Source organism: Camelina sativa, chromosome 8 (assembly GCF_000633955.1).
Source record: "Camelina sativa cultivar DH55 chromosome 8, Cs, whole genome shotgun sequence".
Taxonomy (NCBI): Eukaryota; Viridiplantae; Streptophyta; class Magnoliopsida; order Brassicales; family Brassicaceae; genus Camelina; species Camelina sativa.
Window position 1 is genome coordinate 14,347,596 of NC_025692.1, and position 26,921 is coordinate 14,374,516.

The 26,921-nt window shown below is 42.0% G+C and overlaps 4 protein-coding genes, 1 long non-coding RNA gene and 1 pseudogene across 6 annotated transcripts in view; 1 reads left to right on the top strand and 5 right to left on the bottom strand.

The window, feature by feature from the left end:
* Positions 1-3,664, top strand: part of LOC104709527 (putative transcription elongation factor SPT5 homolog 1) — a 7,103-nt gene extending 3,439 nt beyond the window's left edge. The window contains exons 5-19 of the mRNA XM_010426124.2: positions 72-227; positions 306-403; positions 505-553; positions 695-847; positions 926-1,069; positions 1,153-1,249; positions 1,516-1,674; positions 1,756-1,801; positions 1,881-1,975; positions 2,072-2,150; positions 2,381-2,435; positions 2,542-2,659; positions 2,740-2,877; positions 3,021-3,115; positions 3,315-3,664. Coding sequence (XP_010424426.1) covers positions 72-227; positions 306-403; positions 505-553; positions 695-847; positions 926-1,069; positions 1,153-1,249; positions 1,516-1,674; positions 1,756-1,801; positions 1,881-1,975; positions 2,072-2,150; positions 2,381-2,435; positions 2,542-2,659; positions 2,740-2,877; positions 3,021-3,115; positions 3,315-3,560 — 1,728 coding nt within the window. The 3' untranslated portion in view covers positions 3,561-3,664. The remainder of the gene's footprint in view (positions 1-71; positions 228-305; positions 404-504; positions 554-694; positions 848-925; positions 1,070-1,152; positions 1,250-1,515; positions 1,675-1,755; positions 1,802-1,880; positions 1,976-2,071; positions 2,151-2,380; positions 2,436-2,541; positions 2,660-2,739; positions 2,878-3,020; positions 3,116-3,314) is intronic.
* Positions 4,435-7,881, bottom strand: LOC104709528 (annotated as a pseudogene).
* Positions 4,824-6,146, bottom strand: LOC109126052. 2 transcript variants are annotated; one of them, XR_002033127.1, is made up of 3 exons: positions 6,057-6,146; positions 5,899-5,980; positions 4,824-4,976 (listed from the first exon to the last, which is right to left on the bottom strand). It is a non-coding gene; the product is annotated as an uncharacterized LOC109126052 (long non-coding RNA). The 2 variants fall into 2 exon arrangements; XR_002033126.1 differs by having other exon boundaries at positions 5,899-5,985.
* On the bottom strand, positions 8,735-9,630 carry LOC109126058 (extensin-3-like). The gene has a single exon (XM_019229131.1). The coding sequence runs from the start codon at positions 9,527-9,529 to the stop codon at positions 8,960-8,962; it is 570 nt and encodes a 189-aa protein (XP_019084676.1). The 5' UTR covers positions 9,530-9,630; the 3' UTR covers positions 8,735-8,959.
* Positions 11,597-12,080, bottom strand: LOC104709529. Its single transcript, XM_010426125.1, has 2 exons — positions 12,024-12,080; positions 11,597-11,956 (listed from the first exon to the last, which is right to left on the bottom strand). Exons 1-2 carry the CDS (start codon positions 12,078-12,080, stop codon positions 11,597-11,599), a joined length of 417 nt encoding a protein of 138 aa, XP_010424427.1.
* On the bottom strand, positions 12,606-14,949 carry LOC109125937 (RNA-directed DNA polymerase homolog). Its single transcript, XM_019228744.1, has 2 exons — positions 14,750-14,949; positions 12,606-12,810 (listed from the first exon to the last, which is right to left on the bottom strand). The coding sequence occupies exons 1-2, from the start codon at positions 14,947-14,949 to the stop codon at positions 12,606-12,608; spliced, it is 405 nt and encodes a 134-aa protein (XP_019084289.1).

Sequence of the window (26,921 nt, forward strand, 5' to 3'; positions counted from 1 at the left end):
CTGTTACTGCTTGCAAATTTCTAAAATGATCCAGCCATGAAAAATTGACGAGCATTACTCTTGTGTCGCAGGATCCTCTTGCTGTAAATGAGAAAGAGCTCTGCAAGTACTTTGAACCTGGAAATCATGTGAAGGTGGTTTCTGGGACCCATGAAGGAGCAACGGGCATGGTTGTCAAAGTTGATCAACATGTCCTGATCATTTTATCTGACACTACCAAAGAACACGTAAGCCAACTTTTGTTTATATATTGAGCTTCTTTCTTACTAGTAGGGTAATTAAATCCCAAGAGAATATTTTTGTAGGTCCGTGTGTTTGCTGATCATGTTGTTGAGAGCTCAGAAGTGACAACTGGTGTTACCAAAATTGGGGACTATGAACTTCATGATCTTGTGCTTCTGGAGTAAGTGGGATGCCTAATTACCTTGAAGTGAAACATATTTCCCATACCTTGAAGTGAAACATATTTCCCGTCTGAGAGCTTTATTTATCTATTTGATGCAGTAACCTGAGTTTTGGAGTAATTATACGACTAGAGAATGAAGCTTTTCAGGTAAGTTGACAACTTTTCAACAATACCACTATAGATAAGTCTACCCTTAACTGCTATAATTTGAAAAATCTTCTTTTGAGATATTTTTCTTGCTATATGCACCCAATGGATCTAGGAATAACTCTGTTTTAATATCCCTAGGTTCTTAAAGGGGTTCCTGACAGACCTGAGGTTGCTCTTGTCAAACTCAGAGAAATCAAATGCAAAATTGAGAAGAAATTTAATGTTCAAGATCGCTACAAAAATGTTATTGCTGTGAAAGATGATGTCAGAGTCATTGAGGGTCCTAGCAAAGTGAGTACCTTTGCAGTCTGGTTGTTGTTGGTTACCTCGCTCAACTTTATAATCTTACAATTAATTTGTACATTCTAGGGTAAACAAGGTCCTGTAAAGCATATTTACAAAGGAGTCCTATTTATATATGATCGACATCATCTTGAGCATGCCGGGTTTATCTGCGCTAAATGCACATCATGCATTGTTGTTGGTGGATCACGTTCTGGTGCTAATAGAAATGTAAGTGTCTTGTAATGTGGCCATGTGTTTTCATATTTTAATCAAACTGTAGCGTCACCGTATCCAGCACGTTTCTACTCTAGGGTGGTGATTCTTTTCCAAGGTATGGCAATTTCAAGGCGCCTGCTCCAGTACCCTCATCTCCAGGAAGATTCCAGCGCGGCAGAGGCGGATATAACTGTATGTTCATATTTTTACTTTCTATTTTGGTTATGAGTAAGAATACCTAAGTTTTTGTTTAGTTGATTTGTATTCTTTACTTGTCCGTTGCTTTTACCATTTCTCCCGAATAAGGCTATGTTTTATACTATATATGGCTACAGTTTTTCTGTAAAATAATCATTCATTGCCTCAAACCAATATTTCTTTGCATATAATTGGTCAAATGCTTATACAACTTAGCGACGTAGAGTTGTGCATATTCTTATTTGTATCTTTAAATGCAGCTGGAGGGAGGCATAGGGGTGGAAGAGGAGGGGGAGACAATTCTTTGTTGGGTACTACTGTTAAAATCCGTCTAGGACCTTTCAAGGGGTATAGGGGACCTGTAGTAGAAGTGAAAGGAAATTTAGTGCGTGTAGAACTTGAGATGAAGATTGTGACAGGCAAGCCCTTGTATTCACTTCTCCGCATGTGGGTTTCTTTCTACATGTCGAAGGAGTTCTAACAATAGTTTGTATATGCAGTTGATCGGAATGCAATATCAGATAATGTTGCGACAACACCGTTTAGGTAATATACTAATTTATATCTCATTTGTTTTTTTGACTTCCAACTATAATGAAGGAATTACATCATTTGACTTCTACAGAGATACATCTCGGTATAGTATGGGAAGCGAAACACCTATGCATCCTTCTCGGACTCCACTTCATCCTTATATGACTCCAATGCGGGACTCTGGAGGTTTGTTTTCTAGTTCAATTTTAATGTGCTATGGCACCTCCTCTGTAATATGTTCACCTGACATATTAAGCTCCTTGATGATTGTGTAAATTTCAGCTACACCCATCCATGATGGAATGAGGACACCCATGCGTGATAGAGCTTGGAATCCTTACACGCCTATGAGTCCATCTAGGTAAGTTTGTTGTTGCGTTTCTATTATCTGAAGTTGAATTTCTCTTTCATCTCCCCTATGTTTCTCGTTGATCCTGTTGTGAGTTTGTTTGTTATGTTTTATATTCATGGCAATGGCAATTGTTTCAATTATTTCCAGAAATTCTTAATGCATGTTTGAGAATTGTAAATCTTGATTAAAAGAATAAACTTGTATATCTCTCAAGTCAAGTTATGGTTATTATGGATCAGGGATAGCTGGGAAGACGGAAATCCGGGATCTTGGGGAACAAGTCCTCAATATCAGGTAAGATTTATCCATCTATGATTTTGCTTTTAACCTTACTATTGGCTTCATATCTCTGACATATGTAATTGTGCACTAATGTTGTTTATTTGACACTTGTTTCCAGCCGGGAAGTCCTCCTTCACGGGCATATGAAGCTCCAACTCCTGGCTCAGGATGGGCTAGTACTCCTGGTGGTAGTTACTCGGATGCAGGGACACCTAGGGACCATGGTTCAGCTTATGGTAAGATGCGTGTAATATTTTTCAAAATGTTGACTCTTCTTGTTTGGCCAGTCTTTTTTCTCACATACCTTGTTATGCAGCTAATGCCCCAAGCCCTTACCTACCATCGACACCTGGACAACCGATGACACCAAGCTCGGCTTCATACTTACCTGGAACTCCTGGAGGACAACCAATGACTCCAGGAACCGGCCTGGATGTCATGTCTCCTGTTATAGGTATGTCTATTCTTGGGGTATAGACTATAGTTAGAAGGATAATTTATTTGTTTAGTCTGACCTTGCATATTACTTGTCTCAGTTCCCTTCAGAAGTTTCATTTTTATGGTGGTTATCATAGCTTATTATTGTTAATACGACAGGTGGGGATGCTGAAGCGTGGTTCATGCCCGATATTTTGGTTGACATACACAAGGCTGGAGAGGACAGCGATGTGGGCGTCATCCGAGATGTTTCGGTTAGTCTTGTGCCGTTCCCGAACTCCAGCTTTTGGTTATAAACAAAACAATAAAAAACACTACTAGCTTAGTAATAAACAAAACCAGGAAAAAAATTAAGTGATCTTGCTAGAAGTGATGCTGACTGTGGATGCTGTTTAAGCTGAATGATTAGCTCCTTCGTAACCCCGAGTTTTCCTATGTGCTACTTAATGTCAGGATGGAACGTGTAAAGTATCTCTCGGGTCCAGTGGTGAAGGTGACACCATAATGGCCCTCCCAAGCGAACTGGAGATAGTTCCTCCGAGGAAGAGTGACCGTGTCAAAATAGTTGGTGGGCAATTTCGTGGGTCTACTGGTAAGCTTATCGGAATCGACGGTTCAGACGGTATCGTTAAGATAGATGATAATCTTGACGTCAAGATTCTGGACCTGGCCATATTAGCCAAATTTGTGCAACCGTGATAGTGTTCTAATGAGCGTTGAATTTTATCTTGTCATCAGACCGTATATTGTAATCTTATATTTTCTCTATAGTTTATAAAGAAACATTGAACTATTTCCAGTTATCATCGGAAAAAACCATTGAATCTGATTTCCAATTTTGTGATTTTCTTGCAATGTCCTATCGTTTCTACTATTGGTTGAGTTATCAAATGAAAATATAAATGATAGGAAAATTTAAACGTTTAAACGCGAGTTTACTATAAATATAGAGATATGTAGTCCAAAAAAGGACATCTCGAATTCCATAAAAGACTGAATACAATACTCTCTATAACAAATTTCCGTTGATCTTTTTTGCTATTTTTAAGTTCAGGTAATTTCAGTTAAATTTCTTCACAGAAGTTTGGGATCTGGTTACCAATTGGGAATGCTACATTAACTCGGTGAGTTGTGAAACACTACATGAAACAATATATATCAAGCCAAACAAGAACGCACACAATAGATGCGTTAAGGTTACTCTTCTTAGAACACTGATGGTATGTTTCAATCATTGGACTTTCATATATTACAGACAGATGCCTATGAGTTATCAAATGCTACTTTTGATCAACCAAATGGTAGAGACATGCTTTTGATCAATTCAGTTACACTTCACATTGTTCATTTATATTTAACACCAAGTTCAGAATGACCTTTAGATATACGATAAACAATTAACAGTTAATATGATCATGCATAGCAGGAGCCATAATGCTAGTAAAGCAAATAAGCCGATAACAAGCAACAAATCCAGCACCATAGCCAATAAGTTATACAGTCCGTTAAGAGGAGTATGATCAATTTTGGGTGTTTGGTACTATTAGGAGGATCACTGGTGAATCAAGTTAAATCATAGATCCTTTAAAAAAGCAATACTCTCGATATGTTGAGTTGCGATACGAACAAGACAATCACCATTGTGAACGAATCCATAAGAGCGCCTAAATGGTTCATCGTCTCCAATTCCTAGGAGCCTAACTGTAACACCCCCGAACCGTTCTAGGACTAAGAACGAATTAGACGCGTTACTTGTGATGTCCGTAGACGATCCAACTGAGGTTATTAGAACGAATCCAACACCTTAGTCAGTCCATCCGCGGGTATCGTTCCTCTCGAACACGGTTTAAAGTTTTTCAACCCGTACCATGTCCACGAGTTGTGTTAGTCCGGACAAGACTAATATCGAGTGGAACACAAGGCATTTAATATAAAAAAAACTCATTTTTATTAATCTTTAAAATACCTTAAATTACATACGCGTTTGGCGCCAAGGCCTAATGCCCAAATCGAGTTATACAATAAATATTCCAAATATTTTTTTGCAAAGGCAACAAACTCTACACCGGTGTGCAGCGTCCATGCTTTCCCAAAAGGACTCTCAACTACGGTTACCTGAAAAACAAAAGTAGAATCTTGAGTAATCTAAGATTACTTAGTGAGTCCAGGATCTAACAATCAACAACCCCAAACCCAATCCCCCAAACAACAATCAAGCACACAACACACAATCAAGCTTAAATAAGCAATCATACTCCATACAGAGTACTCACAACAAAAGCTAATTAACACAAACAAAATGGCACCACAACCATCACACTACTCACTACCAAACCTAAAGGCCTTTAATATTAATAATGCGATTCTGATTTCCCACAAGGTAATATCTTCCGATACAAGGGACCTATTCCTTACAGCAAAATTTACTACTTCGTCAAGTAGTGCCCGGTGGTAGGGAACCGCTCCAAGCCGCTGGGACAATCACGACCTCGCCACGCACTAGCCATAAAAATGACTAACACCATATACTACTTACTACGAGCCTGACATCAAGTCAGTACTACTCGCAACCAGATCTACTAACATAAACAAGTCAATCAAGCAACAACAAGATTAACTAACAGCAATCAATCAATCAATCAATCAAACAATCAAACAATCAAACAAACAATTAACCAACAACACACACAACGCTCGGTTATCATGCCAATAAATACCGATTATTGACCATGAACAACTAAGCAGCATAACGGCTATACCAAAGATAGTCTAACCTCATAAAATTGCATAAGCAACTTCACAACAACAAATATATCTCCAAACTATACCAAGTATAGTTCCTAAACCTCACACACACTTTACAAAATAAAAATAGATCAAGCAAGGATGCTAGATCTAAACCAACCAAACAAATCGATCTGACATAAAAACGTAGATCTAACTATCAAACACAAATATAAACATGCAACCTCAATCCTAAACCCATACATAAAATAAAATCCTAGTCATGTGCTACTACACATGCTTCGGTACTCACCTTGGCCTTAACGTCGAGAAAACGACATCTACCCTTTCCCGCCTATTGATCTCGATCCGACTAGTTTTCTCCAAGGATGGATCTAAGCTTCGGACAGAACCAAAAACTTAGAAAAATATTCTAAAAAGAATAAAAGACTAAGGGCAGGACTTACTTACTGGAAACCTGACCACGACTCTTGACTCGACCAACTTCTATCTGACTCGCCTCCGCAAGCTCAACGATCTAACTAACTATCTAAGGGTGGGATTTTGGTTTGGTGATGAGAACTAATGAATGAATCTCGTGGCCTTATATAGGGGGAGGATACTTAGTGCCCAAGCTAAGCCAAGCACGAGGTGGTGGATAAGCATTATCAAAAAGTTTATCCTTATCCTCTTCCATTTTTATCCAAACTAAGGATTGCGCCAACTTACGCTCAACACACACCAAGCTCATCCAAAAGTGTGGCACCTCGTGGCCAGCACACTCCAAGCTGGTGACACAGCTACTTACACCACAAGCACCTCTACGACAAAGCAGCTTTGCGGCCAAAACTGAACCGAGAGTTCTTCGTCCGATTTTGACAGCTAAACACATGTAATGTGGCTTGTCCTTAACCACTTACTAACCTTGTTTTCCCCTATCCATACCCGTTTGATCATCGCTCGCTTGTCTCGGCCATAACAGCTTTTTCTCGGTAAAACTATTTTTCTCGGTACAATTGATCTTACCATCGACCAAATTGTTTAACCCTTGATAGCCAACTCCATAACCTTTAGTATACACTCGATCATGTCTTTTGACCGAATGCATATCATCTTCCCATATCCTTACTGCCTCTTGCCACTTATAGCCGGTCCTTCCCTTCTCGATATTTGAAGGTAGCCGATAGAAATCTTTCACTCGCTTATGGTTTGATTTAACAATCAATTCAACCATTTTTCTTCGATCAATCCTTCAGATAAGGCTTGGTTCACTGATGGCTCCAACAGATTTTTCTTTTCGAAAAATTTTCCAAGTCTCATTCGCACGTCCACGTTCGTGGCCCTCCGTCCATATACTAGCTCAAAGTTAGGGGTATTACACTAAATCTTTTCATTATTTTGGTTTCAACCTTATAATAGAAAATGTAGAAGGGTAGAACATCATGTGACAACTTCTGTGTGGCAATAATGATCTCACCAGCCTTGTTGGTGCCAGGAAAATATATTTTGACATTCCCAACATAATCCCAGACAGAGAAAGGAAAAACACAAGTTTGCTTTGACCATACATGTTTCTTGCGGTCTTGTAATATCCATAAATCAAAACTGGTGAATTGACAATAAGAGAATCTCACAATGGAAGCCAGCTTCCCTTTGTAATCTATCAACATCGCATCCTTCTTCCATTGGAGGACAATGTTAGGTGCTTTGATAAAACTTAGCATCTCAGACCTAACATCAAAACACACGATAACTGGATCTTAGTGAATTGCTCCGTGTTATCAGGTAACATAGTGAATTGCTCCGTGTTACCGGGTAACGTAGTGAATTGCTCCGTGTTAGGGTTACAGAGCAACTTCCGAGAGACAGCGAGAATGCCATCTAAAGAAGTGCACGATCCTGAGTTAAAACTAAAGCTCGCTGAAGGCATTGCCATCTCAAACCGCGATTGCTTCTTCTTGGAGGACATAGAGAAGTAGGAATCAATGAAACCTCGGCTTTGGATGATGGAAGACCACATCTTTGACACGCATCACAACTTCATAAGAGACTTTGCAGGCAATCTAGTTAGTATAACCATCTTTAGATCAAAAGGGAGCGAATCTAAGTCATGAATTGGGCTTCTTGTGTCTTTCTCATCTTCCAAATGAACTCTAGATTCAACATTAACTGGGCAAAGGACTTTATTTTGGTGGCTCTTCATACGAGGACTAGTCACTTTAGCCATCACTAGATCAACAGGGATCGGATCTTTAAGTAACTTTACCTCGGCTGCTACATAACCTCTCCTTCTCATCGACCTAGCTTGCGTTTCAAACCCTAAATATAGGGCTGCCGTATAGGCGTTCAACTAGGATCAGTCTTTGCCCAATTTACCATATACTAACTATAAACTTCCTAATTCAATTTAAACTATAAAATTTCTTTCCAAACTTTTCAATTCAGATTTGGATACACTAGCTAGTTCTATATTACATCTTGTAGTTTTGAAATATGGATATGTCATGGTATGTATCTTTTTTTTTTTTCATTTTCTTTATAATTAATTTGAAAGATAAGAATGAATAACTTTGATCTAACTAAGTATATAATGACAATTCACATTGTTTACTGTCAATATTTTTTTTAGCAACAATTGATTATATTCTTCGTTTAACTATATAGAAAACGATTTTTTCTGTAACATTTTATGTCGTTATAGGGACGTATACAACTTCCCAATTTTAGGATATAAAAATATAGTATATAAATCTGCCTACTTAATTAATTTGTTTTTGTCACCATCTTTTTGGACTAGAATTAGATTAAAAGTGGACGAATTGTAGTTTTTCTAGCTTAGATATTATTCTTATTATGATTATGATTATAAGAGATATCATTATATTTACTTAAGTATTCTAAAAATAACAAAAATATAGGTTAATTATTGCTTGTATGAAGAAGTAATCTCATTATTTTAAACATAATCAACTTTCCTTGGAAACATAGGTTATCGCTACATTTTCTTTGTTTTCTTATGAGTATGGATCTTTTAGTGAAAAAGTTTTCAAATCCATAGTTGAGAGAAAATTTGATAGTTTATATATATCTCATGTATAAACTATGATAGTTGAGAAACTTTGAGATGCCCGAAGATTAATAGATTTATTTCAATCTGTTAAAATAAAATTCATTGAGTTCATTAGACAATAAAAGATGGACATCAAGTACATGGATTTTTAGTGAGTAAAACAACATCAAACGAAGCAATCAAACAACAAAATGCACTTGGTTGTAACCAAAGAAATACATCTCATATATGAAAGTTTAGTAAGGAAATATTTAATTCCATGAATATGATGGCTGATAAACGAATATATCATGTATATGTTTGTTTAGTATTTTGGAGGAGGAGGAGAGCTATAACTATAGCTTGGAGGTGGCGGTGAAGTGTAAACATATGGAGGAGAGCTGTACGTGTAAGGAGGAGGTGGTGGCTTGTAAACATATGGAGGAGAGCTGTAGACGTAAGGAGGAGGTGGTGGTGGCTTGTAAACATATGGAGGAGAACTGTAGACGTAAGGAGGAGGTGGTGGTGACTTGTAAACATATGGAGGTGGTGGTGGAGAGCTATAGACATAAGGAGGAGGTGGTGGAGACTTGTAAACATATGGAGGAGGTGGTGGGGAGCTGTAGACGTAAGGAGGTGGTGGTGGGGACTTGTAAACATATGGAGGAGGTGGTGGGGAGCTATAGACGTAAGGCGGGGGTGGTGGAGACTTGTAAACGTATGGAGGAGGTGGTGGGGAGCTGTAGACGTATGGAGGAGGTGGTGATGGAGTATTGTAGACGTACGGTGGTGGTGATGGTGGAGAGTATGTGTATTGAGCACTTGTATGAGCAGCAATGGCGTACAAGGCCAAGACCAACATAAGAAGAGATGGCCAATTACTAGGATTGGCCATGTTGATTGAATTCGTGTGCTCTTGTTCTACACTTAGCTTTTGTTAGTACGATTCTTACTTCGAAACCGATATGTTATTGAATGAATTGTAATCTAAAGAAGGTAGTTTATATACAGTACACATTGCGACAACTAGAATATTTGTTTACAGAAGTTTATGAAAGCGTCTAACAAGAGAAATTATATTGTTTAATAAGTCAAACTAGTTTATGCTGATTTTGTCTAAATGTAAAGAAAAAGCCGAGAAGAATATGTCTTTGGTAAACCTCTTACCATATGTCTTTGGGTTTGAAGTTGTCAGTTTTAATTCGACGTCATTTTTTAAAAGAAAATTTCTTTCAGATTTCTCTATCACTGAATTTGTATAACTCTAGTTCTATATTGCATCTTGGATATTTTTATATGGATGTTGTCATGAATCATATTTTTCAGCTTTTCTTTTGAGTAAATTTGCTAAATGTTTGATAAATTCGTTAAATATTATTTCGTTATGTCATATGTGTATACAACTGCACTTTTTCAAATATATGTACTGAAAATAGTACCTTACCCGAACCGTTTGATATGTTTTTTATTATGTCCTCTTCGTATCTCAATCATCTTATGTCCATCGTACATTATATGGACCTTTTCTTATTGTATAATTTTTTTTGTTTTCTTATTCTTTATTTATCTTAGAACAAAAAAAAAATAGGACGATTTTCAAAAATATCATCCTTAGGCGACCAAATATCAAGAGAGATGGGTTGAAATACTCCATCCGCTCTAGCCACGGTCTTCAAACCATCACAACACTGGGACCAAGATTAGGCAAGTTCAAGCCTCGACCTGCTTCTCGAACCACTTCTTGAACCTTACCTTCATCCGCGCCTATGGCTCCCAAGTCTCCTCTAACACACCATTGCAGTCCCACTGGTCTCTCATCAAAGAAATTTTCTTCCGCCGAAGTTCCTTGATCCACCTCTCGAGTAACCTCACCAGTCTCGCCTCAAGAGTTAAGTATGGTCAACACCTCGTCATCCTTCTGAAGACACTTCCTCAGCATCGACACATGGAAGACCTTGTGGAACGCATGCATAACCTCAGGCAACTCAAACCTATATGCAACCGATCCCACCCGCTCCACAATCTTGAAAGTACCCATGTACCTTGGAATCAACTTAGTCTCTGAGATAGGCCTGTTCGGACCCCGCAACATGGCCATCTTGAGGTACACTCTATCATCCACCTGAAACTCAATGTCCTTTCTCCTCTGATCAGCATAACTCCTCTGCCGATCCTGAGCCTCCCTCATGTTCAGCTTGAGCCCTCGGATCTTCTCCGTGGTCTCATGAACAAAAACCGTATCCAATATGCTCCTCTCCCCCACCTGAGTCCAGCATAGAGGTGTGCGACATGGCCTCTCATACAACGCCTCATAATGAGCCATACCAATACTCGCCTGATAGCTGTTGTTGTCAGCAAACTCTAACAGGTTCAGGTGATCGGTCCAGTGACCACCCCAATCCAGCACACATATCCTCAGCAAGTCCTCCAGAGTCTGAATCGTCCTCTCTAACTGCCCATCTGTCTGAGGATGGTAAGTACTCATTTGCACCTTAGTGTCCAACTCTGCCTGAAACGCTCTCCAGAACGCTGAAGTGAACTTGAAATCCCTATCTGACACTATGCTCACAGGCATACCATGCAACCTCACAATCTCCCTAACATATGTCTTAGCCAAAATTGCTGCTCCATCAGTCTTTTTAATGGCCAGAAAATGTGCAGACTTGATCAGATGATCCACAATCACCCAGATAGCATCCATAGTCCGCGACACAGCCAATCCAACCACAAAGTCCATCGTGATCATATCCCACTTCCACTCTGGAATGGGTAAACTCTGCAACAGACCTCCTAGCACATGATTCTCAGGTTTCACTAGCTGGCATTTGTCACACCTCGATACCCAGATAGCGACATCCCTCTTCATCCCGACCTAGTGATAATACCGTTTGAGATCACGGTACATCTTGGTCGCTCCAGGATAAACAGAGTACTTGCTCTAATGAGACTCTCTTAGAATCTACTACCTCAGGCCCTCATCCTTGGGCACACAAACCTGACCATGCACCAGGATAGTCCCATTAGTAGAGACCTGATACTCTGAACCCTCAGCCTTAGAGACATTCACCAGCCCCACATCAATATCCTGAGCCAACTGCACTCTACTCAGTAGATCCGCTCTGTCAACTTCTTCCAATCCCAATGGCTCTTGTGAGATAGCACATAACCTCAAAGTTCGGATCTCACTCACCAGAGACTCCATATCCTGCTCCTGAGCAGACGTCGCCTGCTTCCTGCTTAGAGCCTCTGCTACCAAGTTAGCTTTACCGAGGTGGTAAGCTATATCCAGATCAGAATCTGCTACTAACTCAATCCACCGCCTCTGTCTCAAATTCAACTCAGGATTAGTGAAGATATACTTCAGACTCTTATGATCTGTACACCTGTACCTTTCCGTCATAAAGATAAGATCTCCAAATCTTCAAAGCGAAAACTACAGCTGCCATCTCCAAGTCATGGGTAGGGTAGTTGCCCTCATGCTTCCGCAACTGCCACGAAGCATAGGCAATAACCTTTCCCTCCTGCATCAGCACACATCCCAAACCAACTCTGAAAGCATCTGTATACACCACGTATATTGCTTATCCTGCTCGAGCAAGGCCAACACTAGTGTACTCGTCAACATCTGCTTCAGGCTCTCGAAAGTCGTCTCGCACTCCGGCAACCACAAAAAGGAAACATTCTTTCATGTCAGCTTAATCATCGACTGTGCGATACTTGCAAAACCCCTCACATAACTTCCTGTAGTACCATGCCAACTCAAGAAAACTCCTGTTCTCTATGGCGTTCCGCGATCTAGGCCAATCCCTGATGGCCTGAATCTTCTTTGGACCTACAGACACTCCTGCTGTAGAAACAGTATGACCCAAGAAACCCATCTCCCTCTGCTATAAACTGCACTTGCTCAGCTTAGCAACAAACTTCTGTTCCTGCAACTTCTTCAGAGTTGCTCTCATATGGATCTCGTGCTCCTAAGGACTCTTGGAATACACTAGGATGTCATAGATGAAGATGATGACAAACTCATCCAGAAACTTCTGGAATACGCTGTTCATTAACCTAATAAACGCAGCTGGTGCATTGGTCAAACCAAAGGGCATCACCACAAACTCATAGTGCCCATACCTCTTCCTGAAAGCTTTCTTCCCGACATCTACCTCATCTATCGGTGCTAACCTGACGCCAAATCAATCTTGGAGAACCAAGTAGTACCCCTAAACTGATCCAACAACTCATTAATCCGCGGGAGAGGGTACTTGTTCTTCACAGTGACTCGGTTCAGACCCCGATAATCTATACACAAGCAGATACTTCTGTCCTTCTTCTTAACAAACAACACCGGCGCTCCCCACGGTGAAGTACTAGGATGAATGAATCCCTTGTCCAGCAAGTCCTCCAACTGCTTCTTCAGCTCTGCCATCTTTGCTGGAGCCATCCTGTAGGGTGCCTTATAAAATGGCGTAGTCCCTGGTTCCAATTCAATCGTGAAGGGATTAGACCAAGATGGTGGTAACCCCTGCAACAACTAGAAAACATCCTTAAACTCCCAAACCACAGGAATTTCACCCACACCAACCTGCCCCACAGACTCTGGCATCGAAATCGTAGCCAAGTACGCTTCACGCTCCTTTCAGATCATTTTCTCTGCCTGCATAGCTGAGATAACCAGACTCCCTGATGTCGGCCTCACTCCCTCATAAAACCAACTCCTTGCTCTGGGCCTCTCAAACACAACTCTACCCCGATGGCAATTCAGATGTACTCTATATCGGTGCAACCAATCCATGACATCAAAACGGAAAACTCAATACACATAAGTATACATATCCATGTGGTCAATTACTTATGGATGAGTAAATCAAAAACGTGGGTTGGTAATGGGTATTATTTGAATTTTGATGGTCCCAACGGTTTTTGTATTTTGCTTAAGAAATGTGTTTTTTGCTTAAGAAATGTGCCAGACCTATTTATAATGTGGAATTTAGCACATAAAATCAATAGACTTAGAATTTAGTACTTGTCTAGCTAGTTCACATAATTTTATATTTGGACTAGTAAATGATTTCTATCCCCAAAGATTGATAAGATGGTCCGCCGAGTGAACATTTGCGGTCTCCTAGCAAGGACATTCGGTGCTTAGCAAGCTACTAGCCCAATTTTTTGCATGACGATGCAATGAAGTGATGAACCGGTTGGTAACCTTTGTGGTTTCAACGCGGAGTGGGTGTGAGGGGATGGAACAGAATTTCACAGGGCCCTAGGTTGTGTGTGTGTGGAAAGTCTAGTTTTGTACAAGCTGTCTTGTTGCATTACTAGCACTCATACCCATTGTAGGGTTGGCGGGTGTGGTTATGTTGGTATTGTGATTACCCGTAGTGGATATGAGTCTAGAAGTGTCAAGAGTCTTGGTCATTTCTAGTCTTGTTTGTGTGTGTGATGTTTGCCTGCTTGTTACCGCTTCCGCATTTGCGTGTTTGATTGTGTGTTGTAGTGGGGTAGTTGGGTGGGAGATTTCATATTAGAGAATTACCCAACTCACTGAGTAATCTTAGATTACTCATTCCTTTCCAATAATTTTTTTCTTGCAGGGAAGACTAAGTGGGTAGAGTTGGGCAGCTCGGAAGCCGGATAGGATGTTTTATGCTGTGTTATTTGCTAATTAAAATCCTATGTTTCCTGTAACATGTTTTTCTTCGAAATGGATCCAACTGTTTTACTTGAGTATTTTTGTTTTGATTTGTAACATTATACTTAAGTAAATCAAAATATTTTCATGTATATTCGGACAAGTGGAAATCGTACATGGTCTAGTCTGGGCCAGCACAACGCCACAGTGGTTGAAAAGAATAGGGTACGTACGTAGCGGGTAGGCGGCTGCTAGTGGACTGGCTGTGGAACCTAATTCGTTGGTGGAACCTCGACCGGATCACGGGCAGTTGTCCTCTCGTGATGACCTCCGGGCTGGTCCGCGGTTTGTCCGGCCGTAGGGATGGTTCGGGGGTGTTGTAATGACCCGTATCACGAAGAACGTGTGCAAAGGACGTGGAGATGTCTTGGAAAGACAAAGAAAAGAAAATTTCAGAGAACGGCCTAAGAAACTTGTGTTTAAAGTTACCAAGTCGCGGAAGGGTCCAGAGCCGAAGAACGGACGTGAACCGTTGGGACATCCGGTTCATCGGACGATGAATGATCAAGGAAGATGGTGGAAGGACCAAAGGAAGGAAAAAGGGAAGTAATGGCCGTGGTGAGTTGTGGATGTGTTGATGGGAGGTGGATTAGCTCTCTAGCTCTTGCATCAGCCCTTGTGTATTGCATTATTCCTTGTTGCATGTAGATCTGGTAGATTGCATGTAGACAAGAGGGATTTTTAAGGGGTTTTAGGCATTCTTGGGGGAGAATTGCTTTTTCTTAGACTAGATGCAAGTGTGAAATGCCTTGCATGCTAGATCTAAAGGTTTTAAATAATTTGGGGTGAAAGAATAGTTTTTAAAACAATCTCATGCAAGGCATTTTTGAGTTGCATGATTGATTTAGGGAGTTTTGAGATTTTTCCAAGGGTGGAAAATAATTTTAAAAATCACATGCAATTGTGAAATGCCTTGCATGTTCGATTTTGGCTTTTTCTCGGTCATGGGGATCGGTGGAAAAATTAGTAATTTGGGGGTGTGTCATGCATGTTAAATTTTATTTTAATTTTTGCATGAATTTTGGGAGAGGTTAAATCCCTAGACTTGATAGGAGATCAGTCTAGTGGAGGAGATATTAGTTTTGGTGAGTCCATACGAGAATCTCATGTGTGGAAAGAGCCGTATGAGGACCCAAAAATTTTAAAGGGAAAAGCTTAACCTCTAAATTGTGAAAGGTGGATGTTGGTGAGGTCATGCGAGAATCTCCGGGGAGGAAAGAGCCGCATGTGTACCCAAAACCAAAGAAATATAATCTCATGGTGTTGATGGGAAATCAGACCATTGGAGTGTTGTTTTTAAGTCATGCGAGAATCTCCAGGATGAAAAGAGGCACATGCATGTGAAAAATATGGGGGTTAAGATGCATGCAAAATTTTACATTTAACTTGAGGTTAAAACATTGGGGTTGCGAGCATATAGGATGCATGCATGTTTATTGTTTTCTTAAGTTGCTTGATTGTTTTCTTGCGGTTTAAGTCTTGTGTTGTGATTGATTGTTTCTTGCGTGTGACGCTAGCATGTTTGGGTGTGGTATGGTTGTGCTTAATTCTTGGAGTCTTGAGTCCTAGAGTTAAGTGATGTCCTTGCTAGTTCTCGAGTTAAACGTCTCGGCTCTTAGCTAGATGATTGATCTTTGTTCCTGACATGTGTGGAAACTTTTCGGTGAACTAATCCAGAGGGATCTTATGGCAGGACAAATTCGGTGCCTAGCTAGCTACTAACCCGAACCGCATGACGATGCGGCATGGAATGCCCGGTTGTTTACTTGGGGGTAACAACGCGGAGGAATTTGGGGTGTCTCCGGTTGGTTTCCTTTGTGATATTAACACAGAAGAGTGTTGGGTCGGAACAGAGGATCGATGGGCCCTAGGTTGTGGAGTTGATTTCCCTAGGTTGATTGTTATATCCCTGGGTGAGTTGGTAGCATCGGTCACGGCATGGATGCCTGACGGTGTGGTGACTAGGGTGGTCAAGTGTTCTTGATGCACTGCTATCCTTTTCCACCTTGGCAGTGATTGCGGGTGAAGTGGCGTAGAGGTCAAGTTAGAGTCAAGGATTAGACGAGTCCTGTCTTGTTTGTTCCTTGCTTGATTGTGTGTGTTTGTTTGCCTGCTTGTTTGCGCTTCCGCATTGCGTGCTTTGATTGTAGGGTAGTTGGGGGTAGTTGGATGGGTTGAGATAGCATGTTATAGGAGGATAGCATGTTAGAGGGTTGCCCAACTCACTGAGTAATACTAGATTACTCACCCTTCTCTACAATTGTTTTTCTTGCAGGGGTTTAAGAGGGTAGAATCGAGTTTAATGGATCGAATAGGATATTTTCGTGCTGTGTTGCAAAGTCTATATTTTCTTTGTTCATTCGTTTTCGAATTCGAGTTGGATCCAACGTTTTTAATTTGTATTTAATGAAATGTAAACATTATACTATATAATAAATCAATTATATTCATATGTAATTCGGACAAGTGGAGCTGGTACAGATCAGTCAGGGCCAGCATAATGCCGCGTATGTACCAAGGGTTGAAAAGCCTAGGGAATGTAAGTAGTGGATAGATGGCTGCCAGTGAACTGGCCGGGGAACCTAATTCGTTTGTGGAACCTTGGCCGGATTGCTAACAGTTGTCTGATTGTGATGACCTTCGGGCCGGCCCGCAGTTAGTCTGGCTGTGTGGACGGATCGGAGGCATTACAACGGGTGGTATCAGAACGGGTTGAGAAACCCGTGTCTACTTGGGCTTTTCAAATGTTTTATCGAGTAAATGAGTCGCACACAATACTTAGAAATCGATTCATTATGCTTGTTAAGTTTTGAGGAATACCTTAGACTGACTTGTGGTAACCTTGTTGTGGTGGTGGTGTTGCAAATGTCTTCAGGCAGCGTGAATGGTGGCATTGGTTCAGGAGGACAGATTTCAGGGCAGGAGGAGCCAAGGTCACATAACGGCTATCTTTCGACGGAGTCGGAAAGTACCCGTGTGCACTATTGGGGTGTTAGTGGTTTGTTGGATGGTTATGAGGAGGAGGTGGACCAACGTGTTGAGTCCGAATCTACCGGATATATGGTGGAGAGGATAATGGTGACGGAATGGACCCGTCTATTGAGACTGATCCTTCCGAATGTTTGGGAGATGACGAGGAGGTCAACAATGGTTGGGATTACCAGGCAGCGGCAGTGTGGGCCGAGATGCCACTCCAAATTCAAATCACCATTGATGGACGTGGCTTGTTAGTGACAGTTCCGGATTCAGTACCGGAAGATGAAAGAGAAGGAATGAGAAACCGAGTTACAAACATGTTGGCCGAGATCATGGGAGAGATTGATGGTGAGGAGCCGATCGGAGATGAAACCAACGGTGGACCTGAACTCAATGATGGCGGTGAAGCCAATATTAGTGAGAATGTAGCTGAGGGTGATGGGAACTCTAGCTCAAGTGATAGTGACCAGGAGGAGTACATGGAAGTCGTGGAAGTGTTGTCCAGTGACGAGGAGGGCGTACCAACCCTCATTGTCGAAACGAAAAAGGAGGCCAAGAGAATCAACCGGAGAGGGTACACGACCCAAACTCGTGGCAGTACCAATGTTAGTTCCAGATCAAGGAGAGACGGTTTCTGACCCAGTGATGAGGGCAAACCAAAACCGTGATGATCAAAACCAGAGTGTGGAGGCTCCAAACATTGAGAACCAAAGAGATGCGGCAAGGAGGATGGGCCAATAGGATCCAATGTTGCTAGAAGTGGAAATCAACAACGAGGCCTTGATGATGCAATTGAGATTGAGTGAGACGGAGCCGGAAGGTCAACGAGAGGGTATGGCCAAGGCAGAACAAAAGGATGACCCTGTACCTATGGCCGAGGATGAACCGAGCCAAGATCAAGAGGATACCAACGCGAGAAGTGGTACAATAGAAGTCGGGGGTGAACCTGAAGAGGATAATGATATAACCAAGAAACGTGAAGCAGATAAGGCTAATGGTGAGCCAAGAGGAAACCAAGAGATGGTACCTGACGAAGAATCAAGGGATGAGATAGTGGAAGGAATGGTCCAAGAACTCAAGGACTCTATGATGGAGTTAGTTGAGAGGTTAGCCGAGGAGGGCCGGCTGAGAAAGGAAATAGTCCGACTGGAACAAGGACAGCCGAGTGAGAAGCGGACTAGGCTGATGAGTGATATCATCAGACCTCTGGAACGTGAGGAGATACGACCACGGAGGGGAATGGTGAGAACCCGTGCACAAGCCAGGAAGCGAGTGACTAACCCTTCCCGAGTGCAAATAAGGAACACGGTCCATTGTGCGGCGTGTGGTGAGAGTGGTCACCGAGCTCGCTATTGCTGGAGAGCCGCTTTGTGCACTCCAGGACCGGGATATATGGTAGTGTGTTGGGAGTGTGGTGCATTTGGGCGTCAACAACCAAACTGTCGGACCAGACCCGTGAGGACGGATGAAGGTGGACCAAGTGAGAGTGAAGCTCCGGAGCCTGCAGCCTCGACTTCTGTGAACCCGCCTACTGAACCAAGTGCTGACTTGTCGCCTGAACAATGCGAGTGCAACCGTAGGATGTGTAAGTTCTTGAGAGAACCGTAGGCACCTGTTAGCCATGTTATAGGGTGTTGTGGAAACCTTTTGGGGAAGGTTAGAAATTATATCCTTTTGGTGTGTAATATTCTATCTAGGTCTTGAGGAATAGATATTGAACCTGGTAGCAAGCTAAACCCTTTTATCTTTTGGTATAAGATGTTAAGGAAAAAGTGCTAAGTGTAGCCTTGTTGGTTGTGGTTGTGTGATTGCTTTCTAACCCCTTGTGTGATTGTTTGATTGCGGTTGTGTGTGGTAGCTTGCATGTTGGTATAGATTTCATAACTAACCAAATGTTTGAGCTTGTTTTGTTTTGGCATGTTTGATTGAGGATTCACCTAACACCATAGAAACGTGATCTGACAAACTCGAGACAGCATGAGAGTGATCGGGAGGACACTCGGAGACGCTGAGCCGAGTTTAAGTGAATGGGATTAGAGGAAAAAGAGAGAAAAGAGAGTTGTCGCGAAGGCAATCTCTAAGAGAAGGGCGAAGGATTTATCCGGGAGGGACAATCAAATTGGGAAAAAGAGAAAATGAGAGAAGACATTATTGCAAGGGGCAAAATGTAAAAGGTCGAACGATTGATCCGGGAAGGGCAATTCAATGTTGGGAAAGAGAGAATGCTAAGGCAAGTTGGGACAAGAGGCAAAGGTTAAACCAAGAGAGTGGTTTAGAAACTGAAATAGCGAACTAGTGTTATTCGATAATCGACTAAGTCAAGAAAGAGGGTGCAAGAAGATAATGTGGCAAGAAAGAGGGTGCAAGAAGATCATGGATCGAGCACTTAAACTCTATGTAAAGAGTCTAGTACCAAAGGAAGTTCTTATGAACCAGCTTGAGAAAAAGAGTGAAAAAATTCGCACGGATTCGTGATAACGACTAAGAAAAAGGCTCTAAGTTAAGAGGTGAGAGCAAAACGTACCGGAAAGTGAGAAAAACGGACATGAAGGTGATGTGTTGAGTAAAGCTATGAGGAGAAGAAACTCATAACCTAGAGAAGTAGGGATCCAGAAGAAAAAAATGTTTGAGATGAAGAAGCTTTGATGACGCAAGTCAATCGAGCTATTGTTGTATTGGTAATAAATACAGCGGGTGATAATTATGACGGTGGTCATGGAGATATTCAAAGGAAGACGCAACTGACGAGAAGTCATGGACATCACAAAGAGGGGATCAAGACGCTAGAATTCGAGGATGAATTCTTTTAAGGGGGGTAGAATATAATGACTTGTATCACGAAGTAGGTACTAGACACGAAGAACGTGTGCAAAGGACGTAAAGATGTCTCGGAAAGACAGAAAAGAAAATTTCCGAGAACGCCCTAAGTAACTTGTGTTTCAAGTTACCAAGTCGCGGAAGGGTCCAGAGCCAAAGAACGAAAGTGAACTGTTGGGACATCCGGTTCATCAGACGATGAATGATCAAGGAAGATGGTGGAAGGACCAAAGGAAGGAAAAAGGGAAGTAATGGCCGTGGAAAATGGTACAAAGGACGTAAAACGGACCATGGGATCAGAAAGGCCACGTACCGACCAAAAGGTCAATGTACGACGGACGATAGATGGATCACACGTATAGGATGGGAGGTCCGAAGATGGATGAGACAATCTAGTGTCACAGACGAGAGGTCCGAAGAAAGTCGCGAAAGATCGATGTCACGGTCGGGAGGACCGGGGACTGCCGAGGAAGTAGACTTGCAGACGATTGGGTTGTTTCTGCGGACAAGTGCAGGAGTTTAGGACGCAAGAGAGACGCGGAAGGATGCGGAAAGCGGAAGAGTCTGTGAATGGGAGAGAGACGTCACGTGTCACATGATTAAGCTCTCTCCGCCAGCGTTTGAGATGCACGCGCGCGTGGAGAGAGTACATACAAAATAATTGACACGTGTCAAGAGAAATTTGCCACTTGCCTAAGTCAAGAGTCGACCAAAGGGGCTATATATATCCCCCCCTTGGCTTCTCATTTCGACCAAAACTCTCTCAAACACCAAAACCTTGCCAAAAACTTTCTCTCAAGCTTTTGTGAAGAAAATCAAGAGATATTCGAGAGAAGGGGAAGAAGAGGAGGAGATCTCGGCGGTGAGAGAAGCTAAAGATCAAGGGAAGTGCTGTCAGATCGGCGTGGTGTGGTGAAGTCCCAATCAGCCAAAGGTCTTCAAAGCCAAGGTGAGTTGTGGATGTGTTGATGGGAGGTGCGTTAGCTCTCTAGCTATTGCATCGGCCCTTGTGTGTTGCATTATTCCTTGTTGCATATAGATCTGGTAGGTTTCATGAATACAAGAGGGATTTTTTAGGGGTTTTAGGCATTCATGGGGAAGAATTGCTTTTTCTTAGACTAGATGCAAGTGTGAAATGCCTTGCATGCTAGATCGAAAGGTTTTAAATAATTTGGGGTGAAAGAATAGTTTTTAAAAAACTCTCATGCAAGTGTGAAATGCCTTTCATGATTGATTTTGGGGGTTTTGAGATTTTTCCAAAAGTGGAAAATAATTTTAAAAATCACATGCAATAGTGAAATGCCTTGCATGTTCGATTTTGGGTTTTTCTCGGTCATGGGGATCGATGGAAAAATTAGTAAGATTTTTGTTACTTAAAATCGAGTAATTTGGGGGTGTGTCATGCATGTTAAATTTTATTTTAATTTTTGCATGAATTTTGGGAGAGGTTAAATCCCTAGACTTGATGGGAGATCAGTCTAGTGGAGGGGATACTATTTTTGGTGAGTCCATACGAGAATATCATGTGTGGAAAGAGCCGTATTAGGATTCAAAAATTTAAAAGGGAAAAGCTTAACCTCTAAATTGTGAAAGATGGTTGTTGTTGAGGCCATGCGAGAATCTTCGGGGAGGAAAGAGCCGCATGTGTACCCAAAACCAAAGAAATATAATCTCATGGTGTTGATGGGTGATCAGACCGTGGAATGTTGTTTTTAAGTCATGCGAGAAGCTCCGGGATGGAAAGAGCCGCATGCATGTGAAAAATATGGGGGTTAAGATGCATGCAAAATTTTACATTTAACTTGAGGTTAAAACTTTGGGGTTGGGAGCATATAGGATGCATGCATGTTTATTGTTTTCTTATGTTGCTTGATTGTTTTCTTGCGGTTTAAGCCTTGTTTATGGTGATTGATTGTTTCTTGCGTGTGACGCTAGCATGTTTGGGTGTCGTATGGTTGTGCTTAATTCTTGGAGTCTTAAGTCCTAGAGTTAAGTGATGTCCTTGCTAGTTCTCCAGTTAAACGTCTCAGCTCATAGCAAGATGATTGATCTATGTTCCTGACATGTGTGGAAACTGTTCGGTGAGCTAATCCAGAGGGATCTCATGGCAGGACAGATTTGGTGCCTAGCGAGCTACTAGCCCGAACCGCATGACGATGCGGCATGGAATGCCCGGTTGTTTACTTGGGGTAACAACGCGGAGGAATTTGGGGGGTGTCCGGTTTGTTGCCTTTGTGGTATCAACGCGGAAGAGTGTTGGGTCGGAACAGAGGATCAATGGGCCCTGGGTTGTGGAGTTGTTTTCCCTAGGTTGATTGTTATATCCCTGGGTGAGTTGGTAGCATCGGTCACGGCATGGATCCCTGACGGTGTGGTGACTAGGGTGGTCAAGTGATCTTGATACACTGCTAACCTTTTCCACCTTGGCAGTGATTGCGGGTGAAGTGGCGTAGAGGCCAAGTTAGAGTCAAGGATTAGACGAGTCGTGTCTTGTTTGTTCCTTGCTTGATTGTGTGTATTTGTTTGCCTGCTTGTTTGTGCTTCCGCATTGTGTGCTTTGATTGTGGGGTAGTTGGGGTAGTTGGATGGGTTGAGATAGCATGTTATAGGAGGATAGCATGTTAGAAGGTTGCCCAACTTACTGAGTAATACTAGATTACTCACCCTTCTCCACAATTTTTTTTCTTGCATGGGTTTAAGAGGGTAGAATCGAGTTTAATGGATCGGATAGGATGTTTTCGTGCTGTGTTGCAAAGTCCATATTTTGTTTGTTCATTCGTTTTCGCATTCGAGTCGGATCCAACGTTTTTAATTTGTATTTGATGAAATGTAAACATTATACTATATAATAAATCGATTATTTTCATATGTAATTCGGACAAGTGGAGCTGGTACGGATCAGTCCGGGCTATCATAATGCCGTGTAGGTATCAAGGGTAACGTCCTTTGGGCCGGCCCGCGGTTAGTCCGGCTGTGTGAACGGATCGGGGGCTTTACAGGTAGGATCACCAAATTTTTAGTGCAAACACTACGGCCGCCATATCTAAGTTGTGGGTTGGGTAGTTTGCTTTATGCTTCCTTAACTGTTGTGAAGCATTAGCAATCACTCTACCGTTCTGCATTAGCACACATCCTATTCCCCGTCTGGGCGCGTCCGTGTACACGACGTACGGTTCATCTGGTTCAGGTAAGGCTAAAACCGTAGCACCCGTAAGCATGTCCTTTAACTTCGAGAAACTCTGCTCACACTCGGCCGACCATACATACAGTTCGTCTTTTCCCGTAAGTTTGGTCAGTGGCTGGGCCATACTTGCGAATCCTTTCATGAAACGCCGATAGTACCCGGCCAGTCTTAGGAAACTTCTTATTTCTGAGGCATTTTGCGGTCTAAGCCATTCTGTTATGGACCGTATCTTTTCCTGGTCGACGGACACTCCTTTGTCCGACACGACATGTCCTAAGAACCCAATCTCTTTTTTCCAAAGGCCAAATCGATCTTTGAGAAGTATGTCGCTCCTCGGAGTTGGTCCAACAACTCATCTATCCTTGGCAATGGGTACTTATTCTTAACTGTTACCTTATTCAGTCCCCGGTAAACAATGCAAAGACGAAAGGTTCCATCCTTTTTCTTCACAAAGAGGACTGGTGCACCCCATGGTCAACTGCTTGGTCTGACAAAACCCCTTCTATACCAAGACCACCCAACTGTTTCTTTAATTCAGCCATCTCCGCTGGTGCCATCCGGTACGGAGCTTTGGGTATTCGGGCTGTACCCGGTTATAGCTCAATGGTGAATGGGTCCAAACGTGTCAGTGGTGTAGTGACCCGTATTAAAGGATATGGACCCAGAGAAAAATTTTGCTAAAAAGGACCCGGAAAGAACATGGAAAGGAGGAAAAGGAAAAATAAAGGAGAACGACCAAGAAAGTTATGGAGAAAAATCTATAAGTCGGGAAATGGAGGAACCACCGCGATAGAAACAAGAAAGGACGACGAACGGACGAAGGAATTAACATGGCCGTGTACCGATGAACCAGCCAATTTACCGAGGAACTGTCGCAGGTAATTCATGGTATGTACCAAGTACGTCGGGACAAGAGGAAGGATGGAGTAAAGGAGACAAGTCTGATAAGAAAACCAAACTGTGGAGGTAAGGTCGAGAAAAACTATCCAAGGACCGTACCCAGTCGGATATCACATACCATACAAACATAAAAGGGATAGTACCGACAGTGGCCAAGCCATGCAAACCGTGGGCACTATGCGTACAGGAGAGGGGGAATAAGTTCTGCGTTGCCACATGTTTTAATATGATTGGCCAAAGCAAATAAAATAAGGTAGAAATGCCAAGAGTCTTGGGCGAGTGAGTGTTGTGCACTCGCGAGAGTGGGCGTCACGCGCGTGATTGGCTACGCAGCCAACACGTGGCGACACATGCTCCACTCTCCTCGCCAAGTGTTGCTTCTCTTCTCCCATGTGTCGCATGCAATGGAGGATGAAACTTCCCTATAAATACTTCCCCTTTGCCTCATTTGCAACCCAACACCAAAAATAAAACACGCCCAAATTCTGTCCAATTTTCGAGTGAGCTTTGAGAGAGAGTTGAGAGCTTTTCCAATCAAGAGGAGGAAGAGAGAGAGAGAGAGTTTGCCGGAGCTAGAGACTGAAGAAGAGGCGAAGTGCTGTCGGATTTGCGGTGTGGTGGAGCTTGACTCAATCGAATCTCTGCCTAAATCACTGTGAGTTGCGGTTTTGTGTGTGTTGGAGGATGCATGAGCTTTGTAGCTCATGTATCTCTCTTTGTTTGTTTGTTCGTTGCATGTTCTTCTTGTTAGATTTGCATGTCAACTAAGCTAAGATCTAAGAGTAGACTATCATTCATTCATTTAAGTGCATGTGGTCTTAAAGTGGATTAAAATGAACATGAATGCTTAAAAAGATGGGAGTGAAGTCAGATCTAGATGAGATCTTGAGAAGAAAAATTATTGTTTGCATAAAAATGATGGTTGAGGTTGCATGCATGATCAAATCCGAAATGGATGAATATGCATGCAAAACTTTAAGAAATTAAACTGATTAAAAAGAATACAAATGAGGTGATTTGATGAGTTAAACATGCAATATTTTTCTTGCATAATTTTGGGTTAAAAATGGCTTGCATGCATGTTAAAAAGGGAGGAAAAATTTGTGAGTAGCACATGCATGTTAAAGAAAAGTATTTAAGAATTTATGCACAATATTTTCTTGTGTTTAAAATCGATTGCATGCATGTAGATTTATCTTAAGTTGCTTGAATATTTATTTCTTGCTTCTTAAAAATTTTTGGTGAATTTCTTGCTTGATTTTCTTGCATGCATTGCTTGATTCTTGCTTGAAATAATTGTTTGTAAAATTTAAGTACTAATTCTTTGTGTCAGTAGGCTTAGAATTTAGTACTTGTCTAGCTAGTTCACATACGTCATGTTGGACTAGTAAACGACTTATGTCCCTAAAGAGAATGAGATGGTCCGGCGAGGGAACCTTCGCGGTCTCGTGGCAAGGACATTCGTGCCCAATCTATTACATGATGATGCACTTATGTGGTGAACCGGTTGGTAATCTTTGTGGTTTCAACGCGGAGTGGGTATGAGGAAATGGGACAGAAGATCATCGGGCCCTAGGATGTGTATGTGTGGAAAGTCTAGTGTGTACAAGTTTTCTTGTTACATTACTTGTACTATTACCCTTTGAGTTTTGGGAGTTGTGTTATGATTGCCTTTGGTGGCTAAGTGTCTAGAAGTGTCAAGGGTCTTGGTCATTTCTAGTCTTGTTTGCATGTTTGTTTGCCTGTTGGTCAAAGCTTCCGCATTGCGTGTTTGTTTTTGTTGTTTGGGGTAGTTGGGTGGGGAGAAAAGCATGATAGAGGTGTACCCAACTCACTGAGTAATCTTAGATTACTCATTCCTTTCCAATAATGTTTTTGTCTTGCAGGGAAGACTAAGTGGGTAGACTTGGGCAGCTAGGAAACCGGATAGGATGTTTCATGTTGTGTTTTTACTAAAGAAAATCCTATTTTCCTTCACATGTTTTCTTCAAAATGGATCCAATTTTACTTTAGTATTTTTTGTTTTGAAATGTAAACATTATACATAAGTAATAAATCGAGATATTTTCGTATATATTCGGACAAGTGGAAATGGTACATAGCCTAGTCCGGGCCACCACAACGTCTTGTGCGTACCAAGGGTTGAAAAGCCTAGGGTACGTACGTCACGGGTAGGCGACTGCCAGTGAACTGGCTAAGGAACCTAATTCGTTGGTGGAACCTTTGCCGGATCGCGGGCAGCTGTCCTCTATGTGACGACCTCCGGGCCGGTCCACGGTTTGTCCGGCCATAGGGACGGTTAGGGGGTGTTACAGGTTGTAGTCTGCATAGTTGTTCGAACATGCTCTCAAACTCTCTTACCACTGGTATGTCCTGGAGTCACATGTCAGTTCCTACTTCCTCTATTGTTATCGAAGCTATGTAAGCCTCACACCCGTTTTTGATAATCTATTAAGCTAGAACTGCCGACACTAACAGACTCCCTGAAATCAGCTTAATGCTCTGATATTCCAACATTCCTTTAGCGGTCTCAAAGAGAACTCACCCACGGTGGCAGTCCAAGTGGGCTATGTGTTTTCCGAGCCAATCCATGCCCAAGATCATATCGTGTGATTTCACTCGGCATATGACCAAATCTGCCTGCATGTCCATACCGCACATCATGACAGAGATGTTCCTGACCACTCCATAGGTCATCATCACTTGACCACTAACCGTTTGTAC